Genomic DNA, 17,746 nt, shown 5'->3' with positions numbered 1-17,746 from the left:
TCCCAAAGTGCTGGGATTACAGGCTTGAGCCACCGCGCCCGGCCGAGGCTTAGGTTTTTCTATGTTTCTCAAGTACCTCTGGTGATTTTTATCAGTCAAGTTTAAAAACTGGAAGTTAGTAAACAGACTCAAGTAATCCATGAGACAGTAAAGCATACGATAGTTTCCAATACTAATAAATCAGGTTAACAATTAGTAAGACAAAAAGTTTGGTAATGCTAGCCATTTGTAGGGCATAGCATTTCTGGGAAGGACACTAAAAAAATGAAAACAATGTAATTGATACAAGGCATTAAGTACTGAGAATATAGCAGTGAACAAAATAAAGTCCCTGCCCTAATGGAACTTATCTTCTAGTGGGGAAGCAGTCAGTGGCAAATGAACCAAATATATGAGCAGTGGTAATGCTAGAAGAAAATGCAAGATAAGGGATTTTTTTAAATGATGGGGCAGGGTACTAATTTCAAGACTCGAAATGACATATGAGCTGAAAGAAACCTGAACTGAGGAAACAAGTTTTGTATAAATCACAAATAAGCATTTTTAATAGATGGACAACAATGCAAAGATCAAGAAGTATTTGTATTGAGAGGAGTGACTGAATTGGAGCAAAAAGAACAGAAATAGCTAAGTAGAAAGTGCCTTAGGCAGAAAGCTGTGAATGCATTTATCAAAGACCCTAGTTTTTAAAACTTTCTCTTTTTTTTTTTGAGGCAGTCTCACTCTGTCGCCCACGCTGTAGTGGCGTGATCTTGGCTCACTGCAACTTCTGCCTCTTGGGTTCAAGCAATTCTCCTGCCTCAGCCTCCCGAGTAGTGGGGATTACAGGTGCATACCACCATGTCCAGCTGATTTTTGTGTTTTTAGTAGAGATAGGGTCTCACCGGGTTAACCAGGCTGGTTTCAGACTCCTGATCTCAAGTGATCTGCCTGCCTCGGCCTCTCGAAGTGCTGGGATTACAGGAGTGAGCCACTGCACCCAGCCTCGTAGTTTTTAAAAAGGGTTGAGTTTGGTTTTACATATTTTAAAATTACATATTGTCAGCTGTCTAGGTGGAGATGACTTCAGGGTAGTGGTTGAAGCTAAAGATAGCACTAGAAACAGGAAAAAAAAATAGTACAGCTGTTGAGAAATAAATCAGAAATTAAGTCTTATGATAACAATGACATTGGATTCCACAAAGTAAAAAGAAGTGGGTAAGAGGCAACAGCTGATCAAAAAAGAAATTAAAATAACAATAATAATGAAACCACCACACCAGGACTTAATATAGTCAGCCTGCGGAACACTAGACAAAGCAAAGATTTGAAAAGTAAACAGAAGGAATAAAAAAAGTAACAAGTAAAGTAGTGGCAGTTCCATAGCTCATTCTAAATTTGAAATCTAATGAATATTAGTCTACAATAATGAAATGACAATACATCATTTTTCAGTCACATAAGGTTTTTGTATCACCAACGCAAACAATATCATTAGCTCCTTTAATAGAATCGTTAGGAGTTTTAGACTGTTCATACCTCTTTAGTTTCATATTTACATCAGGACTCAAATGTGGAGTAGAACATGGAATTAAAATTATTTCATTCATTTCAATGAATTGAGTTTCTACTACAAATTTTGTTTCAAATATGTGTAATTTTCTTTTACACCTTAATTTTTTTTTTTTTTTTTAAGCTGAAGGACAGAGTGGTTAGTGGCCTTTTAGTGTAGAAAATTCAGTGCATGAAGCCTCATTAGAGAATTTGTATAGGTACTTGTAACAATCTTTTAACATATTTTATTAATCCTACTTTCCCCAGTAATCTCATCTTTCATCCTTTTACACCATAGCTAAGATTTCCTATTCCAAGATCTTCCTATCAGAATTCAAGGAATTTCTGTAATGGAGTCAACCTATTAGGTCCTAATTTTTTTTGAGTTAAGAAAATTAGCATGAAGTGTTTCACAAAATCAATTACTAGTTATTGTCAGAAAATATAATCTCAAATTTTCTTCAAAATATCTGTAATTGAATGTCTTAGAAATTTCACATTTTGACACTATCTCAAAATATTTGTTGTTGCATTACTGTGTCCTCTATAACATCCTCCATTCATTACAATTATTGTACAGTGCTAAAATCTAAGTTTCGTCTGCATTTTAAAATTGAGTAATGTGTATTTAATAGAGGCATCTATATTAATGTGCTTTTACATATTAACTCAGAAATATTTTAAAACATTTTTGCAGTTCCCTATGAAGCTGAAAGTCTTTTTTAAAAAATTCCATATTTAAATATTAGTTGTTCTTCCAAATCCCTATCCCTTTTTAAAGCTGTTGTATTTATAAAGCTATGACAGCTAATTTGGGGGCAAAGATCATTTTCTAGTTAGAGATAGTAATGGGGTAGAAATACAAATCATGCCATTTACCCCTAGAGCATATTCTTGACAAACATCAGGAAAATGAATAACCTACTCAACCTTTTCATATTAATTACAAAAAGAGAAATTATATATACAGTCTACATTACATAAAATTGAAAAGGTTCTCATTAAGCTACTCACTCTGAAAATAAATGAAATTATTTAAACTCATTTTCCATAGTCTGAACATTAATTTCTAACATACTCTAAACAAAGAATATCTTTATAAGCAAACAGGCTATTGCTTTTAGTAAGAATCATTTATTGTATAAGAGTGGAAGGTTAATTGGTACAGTACTATGCATAATCTCTCACCCTTGAAAAATTAAACATAACTGGATAAAAATAACAAAGCAAAATGAGCATGTGAAAGACAAAAAGCATATTTTATAGAGAATGTTCTGCTGTATTTATGTACTGTTTTTCTCCACTGTCTTAATTTCTTTTCTGCTTACTGATCTCTTACAAAAAATGAACATATTTTGTCATTTGATAAATGTACATAGTTCTATATTTTTCATTCAACTCAGCTGACTGAAACTTTCAACTAAATGTAGCATTATTTTAAAAATTAGAGCCCATTCCCTTGTCTCAGAAAATGCAACACTGTTCTGTGAAATTTGCACAATAGAATATTATGCAAGTATCTCAGCTACAAAGTAATAAATTAAAAAACGCTAGCCATGATCTTATGACTTAAGCATCATAAGTCAAATGCTAGCTTGTGGAATAAAATAATCATACTAGGCCGGGCGCGGTGGCTCAAGCCTGTAATCCCAGTACTTTGGGAGGCCGAGACGGGCGAATCACGAGGTCAGGAGATCGAGACCATCCTGGCTAACACAGTGAAACCCCATCTGTACTAAAAAATACAAAAAACTAGCCGGGCGAGGTGGCGGGCGCCTGTAGTCCCAGCTACTCGGGAGGCTGAGGCAGGAGAATGGCGTGAACCTGGGAGGCGGAGCTTGCAGTGAGCTGAGATCCAGCCACTGCATTCCAGCCTGGGCGACAGAGCCAGACTCCATCTCAAAAAAAAAAAAAAAAATCATACTAAATGTAGAGAAAAGTGATAAAAGTTTCAAAAATGTGTGCCAGGACTACGTTCATTACTTTTATATTTAAATATAAATTAGATGTTTAAAAAACTGAGCTATTCCCTCCCATGTTATCTCATATACCAGAAAAGAAACCAACCATCATTATTCTTCAGGGTAACTGTATCAGAAAGATAAATGACTGCAAAACAAAACCAAAAGCAAAAAAACCCACAAGCTTTTATACACATAGATCTAATTGGACAAAGGAAAATTAAAAAAAAAAATCTATGGACAAATATCTGCAGGTTGTTCCCACAGCCAACTAACAGTGACACACAGAGGAATATTATAGAAATTATATCCACATACTTATGTTTGTCAAAGTTAAGATTCAAATTTGTTACATCAAAGCATACATGCTAGAATGTGCCACGACTTTAAAAAATCCCACTGAATATAAAACAAAATAAAAATCTGTGAATAAATATAAAGCATCCCATAATAACATCTGTAGGAAGCCAAAAGGGGCCAGCAAAAATGTCTATGGCCTAAGTTTTACTTCATAGGAATATTCATATATTCTCCAAAAGATTTAGTTGTAATGCTACACATTACAAATATTCAACTGCTTACCAAAATACGTTTTCTGGCAGCAAAACGCTACTTAAAAAGGGAGTGCGGGGGGTGTTAAGTGCTTGAAGGAGTAAGAATGCAGCAGAAAATTACAGGAGCCCACATATCCTTTTTCTTAAATTTAATTTGTCATATATAAGGTTTTTATATACAATCAGTGTGCATTGTAACAGTTTATATTAAAAGTCAATCAAGTTTATCTAAAATGTTAACCTGGCTGCATAGCACATTTGACATTATTGCCCACATGAAACGGGAAAACAAACAGATTTACAGTAACTTTTGGCCGTTTTGGATTCTGAAAAGTGTTTCTACACCTACCCTTTTAAACCAGATGCATCTGAAAAAAATGTTTCCAGAGCATGCAGTTTAAGATTTTACATATCATCTCGCCATTTTAAAACTACAAACACAATATTGACTAAAAAAGGAAAAAAAGGGGGGAAGAAATAACATGTATCTAATAAAATATTCAGTATAAAAAGAGGACTAATGGAATTAAAGTGGCCCCTTTCCCCATTTTTACATTCTAAACAATGATTCCATCAAGACAAATCATTAAAAAGTGTTATTACACTGATTTTTTTTTTAATAAGAAGGCCTGAGTTGGTAGGGAAAGGAACAGTCAAAAAAAGCCTGAGAAAGGGAAGGAAGTAAGGAAAGTTCCTTTAATATTTACAATAATTTACAGCCATTTCTTTTTTGTAAAAAGGCATAATAATAGATCACAAACAGGAAATTCCTGGCTATTTTACAGATATAAGTACAGAATTTAAATATTCAAGCTTGTGATGAAAAGCGGCAAGGTGGTCGCAGTGTACAATGTAAACAAGTAGCTTTGGAAATGAACAAAGTCCTTGAGTGTTTTTCTTTATTAAGAAAGAACTCTCTTTCATTCCTTCCTGAAATATGATCACAGGTCAGAGTAAAGTTCATATATAAACATAATTTAAATGGAGGTCAGTCTAAAATCACTGACTTAAAAACAGTTTTATCCAGCCTGTATGGGAGGGCAGTGTTGAGGTCCCTGTAATAGTAAACATTTTCCATTTCTTTAAAAAAGAAACAAACAAAAAAAAAGTACTACAACATTTGTAGTACAGTGCAGCATAATCCTTAAATATAAAAATATTTTCTCTTCTGTTGGGATAATAGACCTTGCATCCTGGAAAGAAGTAACAATACTGCTACTGATAGAAGATCTGTTTATATCTTTCAAGTCATGTAAGGCAATTACTGTGTTGGTTTATGATATATGGCTAAAAGTCCAGAAAGATGAAATAGCAGTTTTTGTTATGTTTTCCGACTACTCCAGGTATGCTCCGGTGTACTTTTGTGTTCAATTGAATGTTCAAATGGAGATCTGGAGCCATAAGGAGATCTCTGATCTAGTGGTGACCTAGGGCCACTGCTGGAAGCTCTGTGGTCCATTTGCCAATCTGAGTGATACCTATAATCCCTGGAAGATTTATGGTGCGTATATTCAGAACTTGATCGGTGGTCTGAATGTAACCGATGATCTGAATGAGAACGATGATCAGAATGAGATCTATCTTTTAAATTTCCTTCCAAATTTGACCTGTGATCTCTACTCCTGTGATCATCCAGTTTTCTGTGTTTCTCTCTGTCACCGTAATATCTAATAAAGAAAAATTGAGAATTTTAGATAAATAATGCAAATTAAAATGTTTCCAAATAAAAGATTACTAAAAAACATAAAAATACTTTCAAACATGTTTTTAACTGTATACAAGCTCAGTGTTTCATTATAAAACTTACTAAATTAACTTAAAAATCACTGGAAATATCTCTTTGGAAAAACTATTTGATTCATAAAACTAAAGTGAACCATACAAAGTCCCTAAAATAGCATCTAATTTCACATGGCTATTTTAGATAATTAGCTGCTTTTTATTTTACAAATCATTTATATGACTGCATCTTAGTTGTCTGAAAGCTGAAATTAAGACTATTACAACTATCTGAAACACTCCTGAGACCAGAGCCTTTTATCAACCACTAAGCAGGAAAAAGTTTAAAAATGCTAGAATGCAGTCTACGAAATAATCTGAAAAAGTTTTTCATTGGTTGCTGATGCCTATTACAAGCTTCCTCAAGTTTGACTGTTAGTAAGACTTGACACATGAATCATTAAGAAATTTAATCCACAAACATGTGACAGCTTCACAAAAAATAAATGTGGCAGTTTAATGAGAAGTATTCTCTGAAATGAGTGCCTTTTCCAAATTGACACACACTGAAGATAATGTGTTCCTTTTTTGTTGACCTTACTACAAACAACTATATTGTATAAGCCTGTGAAATATATATTACAAATCTGCCTTTTTCTTTTAATTATTTGATGCTTTCTAATAATAAGAGACATTCTACAACTGATGTGTTCATAGTGTTGACAGAGGTTCTCAAAGAAATTATTGTAGTGAACACAACTAAAATACAAAGAATGTCTTCTAATTTGTTTCTTCTATTTACTATAAAAGCATAAATACTATAAATCTGTTTTCAAGTTTACTTTTAGTAATGATCATTAACTACTGACAATACTTCTTTATCAATAAAGGAATAAAAAGTATTCTGTTATTACACTGAGGTAGCTTACTGTTCAAAGGCTTCGAAAAACAACAATAAACAAAAAACCCTCCTGGTTCCAAGTATATTCCAGAATGCTGAGATGAAGTTTAACCTCAACGAGATGTGTTCGCACATATTAATTTTTCCCCTCATGACTTTTTAAAAATATGGAATACAAAATTTCCTAAGCCAAACCTGAACTACTATATCAAGTTTTTATTTTATCCCATTCATTATATTTTAAAGAGTATTTGAACCAATATTCTCCAAAACCAACAATGAATCCCACACAATTTATAATTATGCAACTCCCTACATTAACTTTCTTACTACATATTTTGATCTCAATTTTATAATTCAAAAGCTATTTTATAGAGAAATTCAGTTCTTAAAATATATAAATTTTTCTTAATTATATACAACACCTTTATTTCACAAGATTTGTTTTGACTGCATGAAGATTGAATTCGTTGATAGGTTAAATACAGGATTATCATGATAAGGAGAAAGACATGCATAAGTAAAATTTCTAAAGTGACTGCCAAGTTTACCTGCTGTCTTGCTTGTAGTGATCCCAATCACGATGGTCTTTACCATTACTAAAAGAAGAATAGGGTCTTTTCCTGGATTCACTTTTTTTGTAAGAATCTCCCTGATGTCGGTCTTTATGATGATCATGGTACTGAGTGAAGTGTCTATCAGAGGAATAACTGTCCCTGCTGCTATCATCGTGATTTGTATTCTCTTTTAATCTTTCCACATCTGTTAGATAAGTACAACTTTTATTAATGACCTTAAAAATAACATGTGGCAAAAAAAAACTTAAGTTGATAGATAACAAAAGCTCGTTTCAACCTTTGCCAAAACAAAATTGGTTCCCAAATACAAGCAGTTAAAGCATTTATAAATGGTGTATAAAAGCAGTACTAAGGATTAATTTAAAAAGGTCACTTGATTCTGAAATGTGACAAAAACTAAAAAATATGGGACCCATTCCTTTCTCAGACTACACTTTTGTGGCTCTCATACAGAAAGAATGCATTACTATTCCAAATTACATTAAAAAGAATATTTGTTCATTTTAACAGTTATTCTACAATTTCTAGAAACTGGGAAAAGGATGATTAAAAGGATAATCAACTAAAAAGAACTATAGTTTAAGAGAATACATTTTATATAATAATGTAGGTATGTATCAGAATTACTGTATCTTCTTAATATAAAGGTACTTGTAAATAAAAACAAGGTAAGAACCTTTTTTATCATTTGGTTTATTTAAAACAAATATTTAAAAAAAAAATTTTTTTAAATTTATTTTCCCAATCAGTAAGGCTTACATACCTGGATTTCTAATCACATGAGGATTCAAGTTGCTGTTTTGATCACTGTTTTGCTAAAATAAATGCACACATGTGTAAGAATCTTTAGGTGACTTCACAAACTTACAAAAAAGGATAATTCTTAGAAAATACTGATACTGAAGTCTTCACACAAGATATTAGAATGTTTATGTGTGTACATATATGTATATGTGTATATATACATGTATGACATTTATAGATCTCCGTTTTTAAAGTATGAACTACTTGTCCCATGACTTAAAGATATTTTTTCACTTTGAAATAAACTGACTTAACAGAAAAGCTGCAAAAATACTGAGTTCTCACATACCCTTCATCTAGCTTCTCCTAATGTTAATATCTTATATAAACGTAGTATAAAGATCAAAACCAAATAATTAACATTGGTATAACACTATTAACTGAAGAACAGACTTCATTTAGATTTCACATTTTTCCACTAATGTTCTTTATCTGCTTGGGGATTCAATTTGGAAGCCCATATTACACTAAGTTGTCATGTCTTCCTCTGGGGCAGCTCCCTAGTTCCTTAGTCTACTGCATGCTGTTAATACTTCTGAAGAGTAGCAGACAGTTATTTTATAGAATATCCCTCAAGTAGGGCTTGTCTGATATTTTCACATAACACTTATATATTTTTGGCAAGAATTCCACATAAGTGATGTGCCTTTCTCAGTATCAGAGGGTTCATGATGCTGATATGTCTTAACCACTGGTGACACTAACCTTGATCACTTGTTTAAGGTGGGTCAGGCAAGTTTCTCTATAAAGTTATTATTTTCCCTTTATAATTAATATACATTTCAGAGGGGATCTGTCAATATCCTGTTTTCCTGCCCATTAACTTTACTTCCCTTCTGTGAATCTTGCCTGCAACAATTATTATTGTGGTGTTCAATGGTGATTTTTAAAATTTATCTTATTCATTCTGTATTTATTAATCAAATTGCTTTGTAAAAAGAATGTCTCATGGTTTTAATTATATAAATTAAGGGAAAAAATATGATGGCAAGTTTACCTGAGATTCCTGCCGTTTTTTAATAGCATGCTTATATAATTTATGTAATTTTCTTGCATCAAATTCAGTGAACTTAGATACAAAAATCCATAGGTTTCTAGAAGAATTTAAAAAAAGGCAAATTACATTAGTCTGGTGGAAAATATTTAGTTTTTTTCATGGAACTACTTCCCTCCAAACAGAAACACATACACACATACACAGCCCTCTATGGAACAAACTCTTAAAGATCTTAATTCTATGTATTTTTTCAAAACTTCCAGTGAAACTAAACATTGTATTTTACTTCTCTTCCAGATCACTTCATTTTATAGTCTTTAGACTGAAAAGCAGTAAACAATCCTAATTTGAAATGCACCAAAGATATAAATTAAATCAGGAAGTGATTCAGATTCATACTGTGATCCTGATTATGCATATAAGGGACAGGTATGTTAATAACTGGAGCGGAAATACCATCAGATAATATGGATTATGCTTGTAAAGAACTGTCTTAAATAATGCATTAAAAAGTAACTGTCACTTAATAATAGTAATGTAATGGTCCCAAGAGTTAACACGATCAAACACCATAAATGAGGTACAGCTTGGTATCTCTTCCCATTCCAAGGGAGGCATCAGTAATTAATCAGAAACTGTGGTGATTATTTCATAATGCATGTGTATATCAAATCATCAAACTGTATACCTTAAATATATAAGAACTGTAATTGTTAAATATACCTCCAAAAAGAAAAGGAATGTTAAGTTCTAAGGGAAGGTAGTAGTCCCTAGAAGATTCAAAAGTACACTACAGGTAAAATATTTACCTTGAAATATATTTTTAAAATGAACTTGAGAATATATTGAATGGTACCTTACTGAACTGAAATCCACAGAAGGGGGAAAATTCATCTAGCCTTTATATAAATTCACAGACTATCTCGAACATATCTACATTCTAAGGTTAACTCATAAGGGTAAAAGGTAGGAATTTAATAAAGTACCTTTTTGCTCCTAAGTAAGTTCTTTGTAAAAATATATTTTCCGGCCGGGCACGGTGGCTCACGCCTGTAATCCCAGCAGTTTGGGAGGCCGAGGCGGGCAGATCACTAGGTCAGGAGATCGAGGCCAACCTGGCAAACACTGTGAAACCCTGTCTCTACTAAAAATACAAAAAAATTAGCCGGGCGTGGTGGCAGGCACCTGTGGTCCCAGCTACTCGAGAGGCTGACGCAGGAGAAGGGCATGAACTTGGGAGGCAGAGCTTGCAGTGAGCGGAGATCGCACCACTGCACTCCAGCCTGAGCAACAGAGCGAGACTCCGTCTCAAAAAAAATAAAATAAAAAAATAAAATAAATTAAAAAAAAAAATACATATATATACACACACACACATACATATACATATTTTCTCCAAAAAAATCTAGTCAAGAACCAGATTCTGGTCTTAATTATATCATCCAAATGACTGTCTGATCTTGAACAAAACACCAGAGCTGAGGCAAGCGTCAGCACTTACACAAACCTAAGATTTAGTGCCTGTTTTAGAGTTCAGGTCCTAGTGTTTCCTCTGTTATTCTCCAGTTCCAGCCCTAAAATGCTTTTCAACTGAATCCATTTTTTTCTTCTGTAAAATGGAATAGTAAATATCTGTTCATATTTCCTACAAGTAATACTATTAAAAGGATCAGCTAGAATGAGGCATATTTGATAGACAAATAAAATACAAATATACATTCTATTTTGGCCATCACTTTATTAGTGATCTTTAAATAAAAACTAGTGTTGCATTTCAGTTCTTTTTAAGAAATCTGGTCAAAAAATATATTGAAAAAAATTGTAAGCAAAAAACAAAAAGATCATTACGGTAACTACTGTAACACTTGCTTAATGCCAACCGTTCTGTAATCTTTAGATTTCTATCTTCTTTCATTCTGTACAACTCCCCAGATGGGGAAGGAAAGAGGGAAATATCCCATAAAGCAAAACAGCTGCGACTTCTGCCTCCTTAGTTCAAGCGATTCTCTTGCCTCAGCCTCCCAAGTAGCTGAGTCTACGGGCACGTGCCACCATGCCCAGCTAACTTTTTTTTTTTTTTGTATTTTTAGTAGAGAGGGGTTTTCACCGTCTTAGTCAGGATGGTCTCCATCTCCTGACCTCGTGATCTGCCCGCCTTGGCCTCCCAAAGTGCTGGGATTACAGGCATGAGCCACCGCGCCTGGCCCACAATAACTGTTGTTGAGGGGATGGGGTCAGCCAATGATAGGTCTCAATATAAGGTACTTTTTTTTATTTCTGCATTAAAAAAAAATTCTCCCCAGCACTTTGGGAGGCCAAGGCAGGCAGACTGCTTGAGGTCAGGAGTTCAACACCAGCCTGGCCAACATGGTGAAACCCGTCTCTACAAAAAATACAAGAATTAGCCGGGCCTGGCAGCCTGGGCCTGTAGTCCCACACTACCAGGGAGACTGAGGTGGAAGGATAGCTTGAGCCCAGGAGGCAGAGGATGCAGTGAGCCGATATCCGCCACTGCACTCCAACCTGGGCAACAGAGTGAGATTCCATCTCAAAAAAATGAATAAATAAAAATACAATTTCTCCAAGACAGCAAAAGCTATTTTGCTTCATGGGGTATTTCCGTCTTTCCTTCCCCATCTCCCTCTTAAGGGAATTTGGTTTAACCAGAGACAGAGGCAGCAGGAATGAACAATAAGGCATACGAAATCAAAGTAATTGAGAACCAAATGGGAAAACCAAAAAGGTAATCTGCCCAAATGAATGAAGAAAAGTGAGATGAGAGCATAGCCTTAGGATGTAAAGTGACAGAACACAATGAAAAAGCTAAGTCTCCTGGTTATTAAGTCTCTCTTCTTCCAAAGGTTTCCCCACTCCTTCCTAATAACAAACCGAATTTGAAATGGTACCTATTTGTATGAGTCACTGTGTAATTTTTTTATTTTACTTAAAATTTTATTTCAAATTCTTTAATTCTTTGCTCATTTTTAAATTTACTTTCAACCAAATTCACTGTGTAATTTCAATAAGATGTTCCTTATTTCTCATCTAGAACGCAGAAAAAGTAGATATTCTAACTCTTTGAACCTCAAACATCTAAGCCCTAATTATAAGGATTCAAATATTGGTGTGTAAGATACAACTAAATATTTTCATTCAGTGAAATAATAACCCATTCTTGAAAAAATGATAACCCATTCTTGGCAAAAGGTATTATTTAAATGAGAAGTTGCCAGGCTTTCAAATTTTGTATTTCTGGTTAAATGTAAAAGATAGAAGCCAAGCATTTTTACACTAAAAAAAGTAGAGAAGAAATTAAATATAATCCTTTAGATTACCTAAATTTAGCTTTAAGAATAATGCACTACCTTTATTTTCCAAACTTTTGCATTTTATATTGCTTGAGGATGTTAATTTTTACAACTTTATACATGTATCCAGGATGTAAATTGCTAAATTCATGCAACAATAAACTTTGTGGGTACATCAACCTCAAAAGATATTACCGATAATAATTTGGTAAATTGCAAAGACTTTTGCAAATAAAATGCAATCTGAATTTTAATGAAACAGCTGTCATTTAATGAAACCTTGTCAAACAAGGCAGAGATACCACTTGTTACACACCATGATACCTAAGTAACCACTCATAAATAAAAAACTTCAATGTTGAAGGGAGAAAAATTAAAACAATCATCTGCAGGTTACCTCTTTAAAAATTATCTTGTTCCCTAAACTTCAGAATCAGGAAAGAAAACAGAAAAACAAAAGACAGTTACATAATACAAATTTAACACTTCCTGAAAAGTGTATCACTTACTTTCTCCATTGCTTAATTTGTTCAGGATTTGTATACTCTTTTAGACATTCTGTGATATGGTCTCCAATTTTTATTAAACATTGTCTAGTATGTTCTAGTTGTTCTCTTTCTGAAAGGCCTTTCTCAGGCCTATCAAGTTGTTTCAAAGCTGCTTTAACAGGCCTCATTCTTTCTTTACACTTTAAAATGAGAAAACAAGAATATAAACACATGTATTAAAAACCTAAAGTCAACAAGATCTACCTCCTTCAATGATATTTACGTATTATATTATAACACTGTTTGATAGCAAAATAAGCAATTAAATCTCACTTCACAAATCTTATACATCATGGTTCTTTCCCCTTTAGATTTTTTTCAAGAAAGTAAGCCTTTCTGTTATCATTTAAAATTAATTAGTATTTGAGTAAGTAAAAGTTTTGGATTTTACTTAGCTTCTACATAAATGGTTATTTTTTATACTGTAGCACACTATTATAAGGAGTCTTAAATACAGAATATTAAAAGAGAGAGAGTAAAAATATTTCAGAGTATAACTTAATATACCCTACTATCCACTAAATACAGGGTAAAATGATTTTAGCAAAACTATTAAAATCAATATAGCTGGATATATAAACTGTCTATTCTTCCAAACTTTTGCAACAACAGAAGGTGGCAATAATGACTTGTTCTTCATATTTCGGGTGGTTGGGGAATACAGGGTCAAAGGGTAACTTTTTCCTTGGCCTGTACATTCCTGACATGGTTATAAAAGGCTGACATATTAAGAACTGCATGTTTTATTGTAGCAATAGGAACGACAACCTTCTACCAAAATCAGAATAAAAATATTACTAACAAGGGAACCTTCAGATAAAACTTGTAAATGCAAAAACAAATTAAAAATTAACATTATATTCACAGAAAGCAAGCTGGTTTAGTTCTAGGAATATAAGAATGATGGGTCAACATCAGACAATACATTTAGATAATCCAACATCATTTATTAAGACATCGGGCCAGGTGTGGTGGCTCATGCCTGTAACCCCAGCACTTTGGGAGGCTGAAGCGGGAAGATCACTTGAGTCCAGGAGTTTGAGATCAGTCTGGGCAACAGTGAGACTCTGATTCTATACCAAAAAAAAAAAAAAAAATTAGCCAAGCATGGTGGCACACACCTGTAGTCCCAGCTACTCAAGAGGTCAAGGTGGGAGGACTGCTTGAACCCAGGAGACTGCAATGAGCTGTGATCATGCCACTGGCACTACAGCCTGGGCAAGAGTGAGACCCTATCTCAAAAAAATAAAATAATAAATCCTCACACCACTGCTCTGAAGGACCTCTCTTACTATAAAGAAAATTAAAATTCAGTCAGATCTGATGCTTTAAGAAAATATTTAATTTCCTTTCTAACTTTTAGTTTATTCATTGCTGTTCTTTATGTTTCCTATTTTTTGTTCAACTTTGGCAGTTTATATTCTGTTAGAAAATAATTTATCCAACATATGTCAGTTTAGTACATACTATGTCCTAGACATTGTTCCAGACCCAGGAAATAGAGCTGTAAGTAAAACAGATCCTGCCTTTATGGAACCTGGCATCTAGTATAATACTAGAGAGCCAGTAAATAAAGAAGAAATAGTGTGTCAGGTGACAACAACTGTGATAAAGAAAAACAAAGTAATAAAGAGCAGGGAGCTTCCTATCTTATACAAGATTTCAGAGAAGGGCAATGTTTGAGAGGACATCTAAAGAAAATGAAGGAGTAAGCCATTCCAAATAGAGGAAAAAACAAACATGAATGCCCTAAAACTTGCTTGACATGTTTTAAAAAAAAGTATGAACACCAGTGTCGCTGGAACCAAGTAAGTGAGAGAAGTGGCCGGCAATGATGGGAGGTGACTAGATGCTATGAGGTTGGTTTCAGGCTAAGAATCTTCTCCTACATGAGATGGAAAGCCACTGGAGTGTTTTAAGCACAGAAATATAATGGTGGGACTTTATTCTCCCTCTAAATCATGATTACTCTGGTTGCTAGGTGGAGTACCAATGGAGGTATGAGCAGGATGGAAGCAATTAAGAATAGACCCTGACAATAGTCCTTTGCAGTAGTATTTAATCTATTTTATAGAAGAAACGGAAACTTAGAATAAAATGACATCTGTCAAATCCAGCTCTAACTGATCTCAGACTCTGTGCTCTTTCTTGACTGCTAAAATATACTGTCACTTAGGAAGATAACCAGTAAAAGATAAGGAAAACCAAGGTGCCGCATGAAGCAAATATGTTTAGAGAGTGACGACCTAGAAAAGGCCATTGAATTTCGTAATTATTTAGAGCTATTCCCAAATACAATGGAATTTCTTACTTAGAGGTAAAATCCTATACAAGCCAGAAAGTCTGGCTCCGGAGTCCATGTTTAAGAACTATTCCAGTCCTCATTTCCATGATACACACAATATCATTTAAGATCAATGGAGAGAAAATTCATGCATTGTGCACAGTAGGAATATTTCCATTCCAGCAGTTACATGAAAAAATCAGAAGACTAAAAAAGAAATGTGGGGGAAAAAAAGTGGCAAGAGGTACAATTCATTAGTGGACCACATAGAGAAGGGGAAGTAGCTCAAGTGAAGAGTTTAATGTTTTCACTTCAAAAAAGCAAAAGAATACCACCTCCCCCGAGTCCCACCCAATACAGAGTAGGCAAAAAACAAAAACAAAACAAAAACAGTTACCCCTGAAAAAGAGAGAAGAAATCTCAACCTGTGAACCTGCAGAGGAGATAAAAATAAAGTCCAGAGATAAAACATATGGCTCAAATAAATAAAATGGAAGATAGGAGCCACAGCAGCTTTGAATGTCTCCAATATTCTCAGTGACTGGAAGAATGTCAACAGCTCAAAGTAGGGAGAACAAGAAGACTGGTAAGAACCAATATATTTAAAGGGCATGAACAATATTTGAACTATATTAGGGCATGTTGTGGAATCAGTAGGAAATACATTAGTGGGTTCATTAAATCAGCACTGTCTAGTAATGGTGCAAAAGAAGAGAAAGCAGGACAAGAGGGTAAGCTGGGGATCTAGAAGGACATAATGGGTCAAAAACAAATATAATTTTAGAAGGTGAAATTTTCCATCTTTGAAGTATAGCATTTGATTAATACTAGTGATAAAACTAACAACCAAGTCTAACAAGTGACTGAAGTACGTTAACTGCTCCAACTAGTACAAAAGATTCAGATTCTAGAAACGCATGTTGTCATGCATTCTCTAAAAAGGAAATATAGGAATATATATTTATACATAAATTTGTATATATTGTAACTATATATAAACATGATACATTTATGTATCAGACTACAAATGTTACCTTCAGTTGTGGCCTGTAAGGAAACATTTCCTAGTCCTAGTTAAGGCCAAACTACGTATCTATCTCATACCACTCGGCCTTTTTTTTTTCTTTTTTTTTTTTTTGAGACGGAGTCTTGCTCTGTCGCCCAAGCTGGAGTGCAGTGGCCGGATCTCGGCTCACTGCAAGCTCCGCCTCCCAGGTTCATGCCATTCTCTTGCCTCAGCCTCCCGAGTAGCTGGGACTACAGGCGCCCGCCACCATGCCCAGCTAGATTTTTTTATTTTTAGTAGAGACGGGGTTTCACCGTGTTAGCCAGGATGGTCTCGATCTCCTGACCTCGTGATCCACCCGTCTCGGCCTCCCAAAGTGCTGGGATTAATTATTATTCCTTCCTGGTTTTGCTCTGCAATTGGACTTTTTAGTCTCACAATCACTATCAATTTCTGAGCTTTCTGAGCTTTTCTGAAGACAGCACTGATCTGCAAACTTTACATGTACCAATTCATTTAATCTTCATACTTACTTTCCAAATAGCAGCATTCTGCCTCAAGAGTCAGTACTATTAACCACATACATACTGTTATATTATGTAATTACATAAGTATACAATTATATTCAGTAAATAAATTATGAATATATACATTGAGTAAATTATAAATAAATACATAAATTATAAATATCTTCAGTAAATAAAGTCTTTAGAAAAGGCACAGTTTCTCCCTCACTTTGAGGAACACAAAGGCATGACAACATGCAGAATCAGTATATTTCAGACAAGAGGTATTGCCAGTCCAAAACAACATAGGTACAAAAATTGAGCCTGTTTAGAAACTCATATAATTTGGCAATGCAACTTTACAGCTACTGCATCTACTAACAAAACATTAGGCTTATATTTTGTACATAATTTTTTATTTTACTTTTCTAGTGAAACATTTCACTCTTATTGTATTTTTTAAAAAAAATATTGGTCTGCAAAAGACTGGGAAAAAAACTAGTCCTTCACCATAGATAAGAAGCACAATTACATATATGTGTGTGTGTATATACACGTATTTATTTTTTAATGGCATTTGGGAATTTAAAAATTTGAAATATGAGCTGGAGGAAAACAAATACACTCAAAGTACTCGTTAAACCCCTCTTCTTAAAGTCTTTCTTAAAAAGTCTCTCTGAGTTGCTTCTAAATTTAAGAAACCAGCTGGGTATGATAGCTCATGCCTGTAATCCCAGCACCTGGGCCCACCTTGGCCTCCTTTTATCTCCCTTTTTTTGTTTTTTTGGTTTTTTTTGAGATAGAGTCTCACTGCTGCTGGCCCGGGTACGTAGTCACGTGAAGTGCAATGGTGCAATCTCAGCTCACAGCAACCTTAGCCTTCCGGGTTCCAGCAATTCTCCTGCCTCAGCCTCCAGAGTAGCTGAGATTACAGGTGCCCACCACCACGCCCAGCTAATTTGGTATTAGAGTTTTTTATTTAGAGTTTCATCATGTTGGCCAGGTTGGTCTCAAACTCCTGACCTCAGGTGACCCACCGCCTTGGCC

The 17,746-nt window shown here is 34.4% G+C and overlaps 1 protein-coding gene across 3 annotated transcripts in view; it reads right to left on the bottom strand.

Annotated features, from left to right (window-relative positions):
• Nucleotides 1-4,182: 4,182 nt before the first annotated feature.
• The window catches only part of CHD1 (chromodomain helicase DNA binding protein 1), a 76,037-nt gene continuing 62,473 nt past the window's right edge, over nucleotides 4,183-17,746 (bottom strand). Inside the window, exons 33-37 of one of the 3 annotated variants that reach the window (XM_033179032.1) lie at nucleotides 12,865-13,043; nucleotides 9,048-9,144; nucleotides 8,010-8,061; nucleotides 7,220-7,430; nucleotides 4,183-5,715 (exon numbers count right to left, since the gene is read on the bottom strand). In XM_033179032.1, the coding sequence (XP_033034923.1) occupies nucleotides 5,370-5,715; nucleotides 7,220-7,430; nucleotides 8,010-8,061; nucleotides 9,048-9,144; nucleotides 12,865-13,043 (885 nt within the window). In that variant the 3' untranslated portion in view covers nucleotides 4,183-5,369. Of the gene's footprint in view, nucleotides 5,716-7,219; nucleotides 7,431-8,009; nucleotides 8,062-9,047; nucleotides 9,145-12,864; nucleotides 13,044-13,073; nucleotides 13,977-17,746 lie in introns of those variants that run through there. The other 2 variants (XM_033179033.1, XM_033179034.1) reach the window with 2 other exon arrangements.

Source organism: Trachypithecus francoisi, unplaced genomic scaffold (assembly GCF_009764315.1).
Source record: "Trachypithecus francoisi isolate TF-2019V2 unplaced genomic scaffold, Tfra_2.0 Lachesis_group2, whole genome shotgun sequence".
Classification (NCBI taxonomy): Eukaryota; Metazoa; Chordata; class Mammalia; order Primates; family Cercopithecidae; genus Trachypithecus; species Trachypithecus francoisi.
The sequence above is the reverse complement of the archived record's forward strand: the minus strand, read 5'-3'. Positions and strand labels throughout refer to the sequence as shown.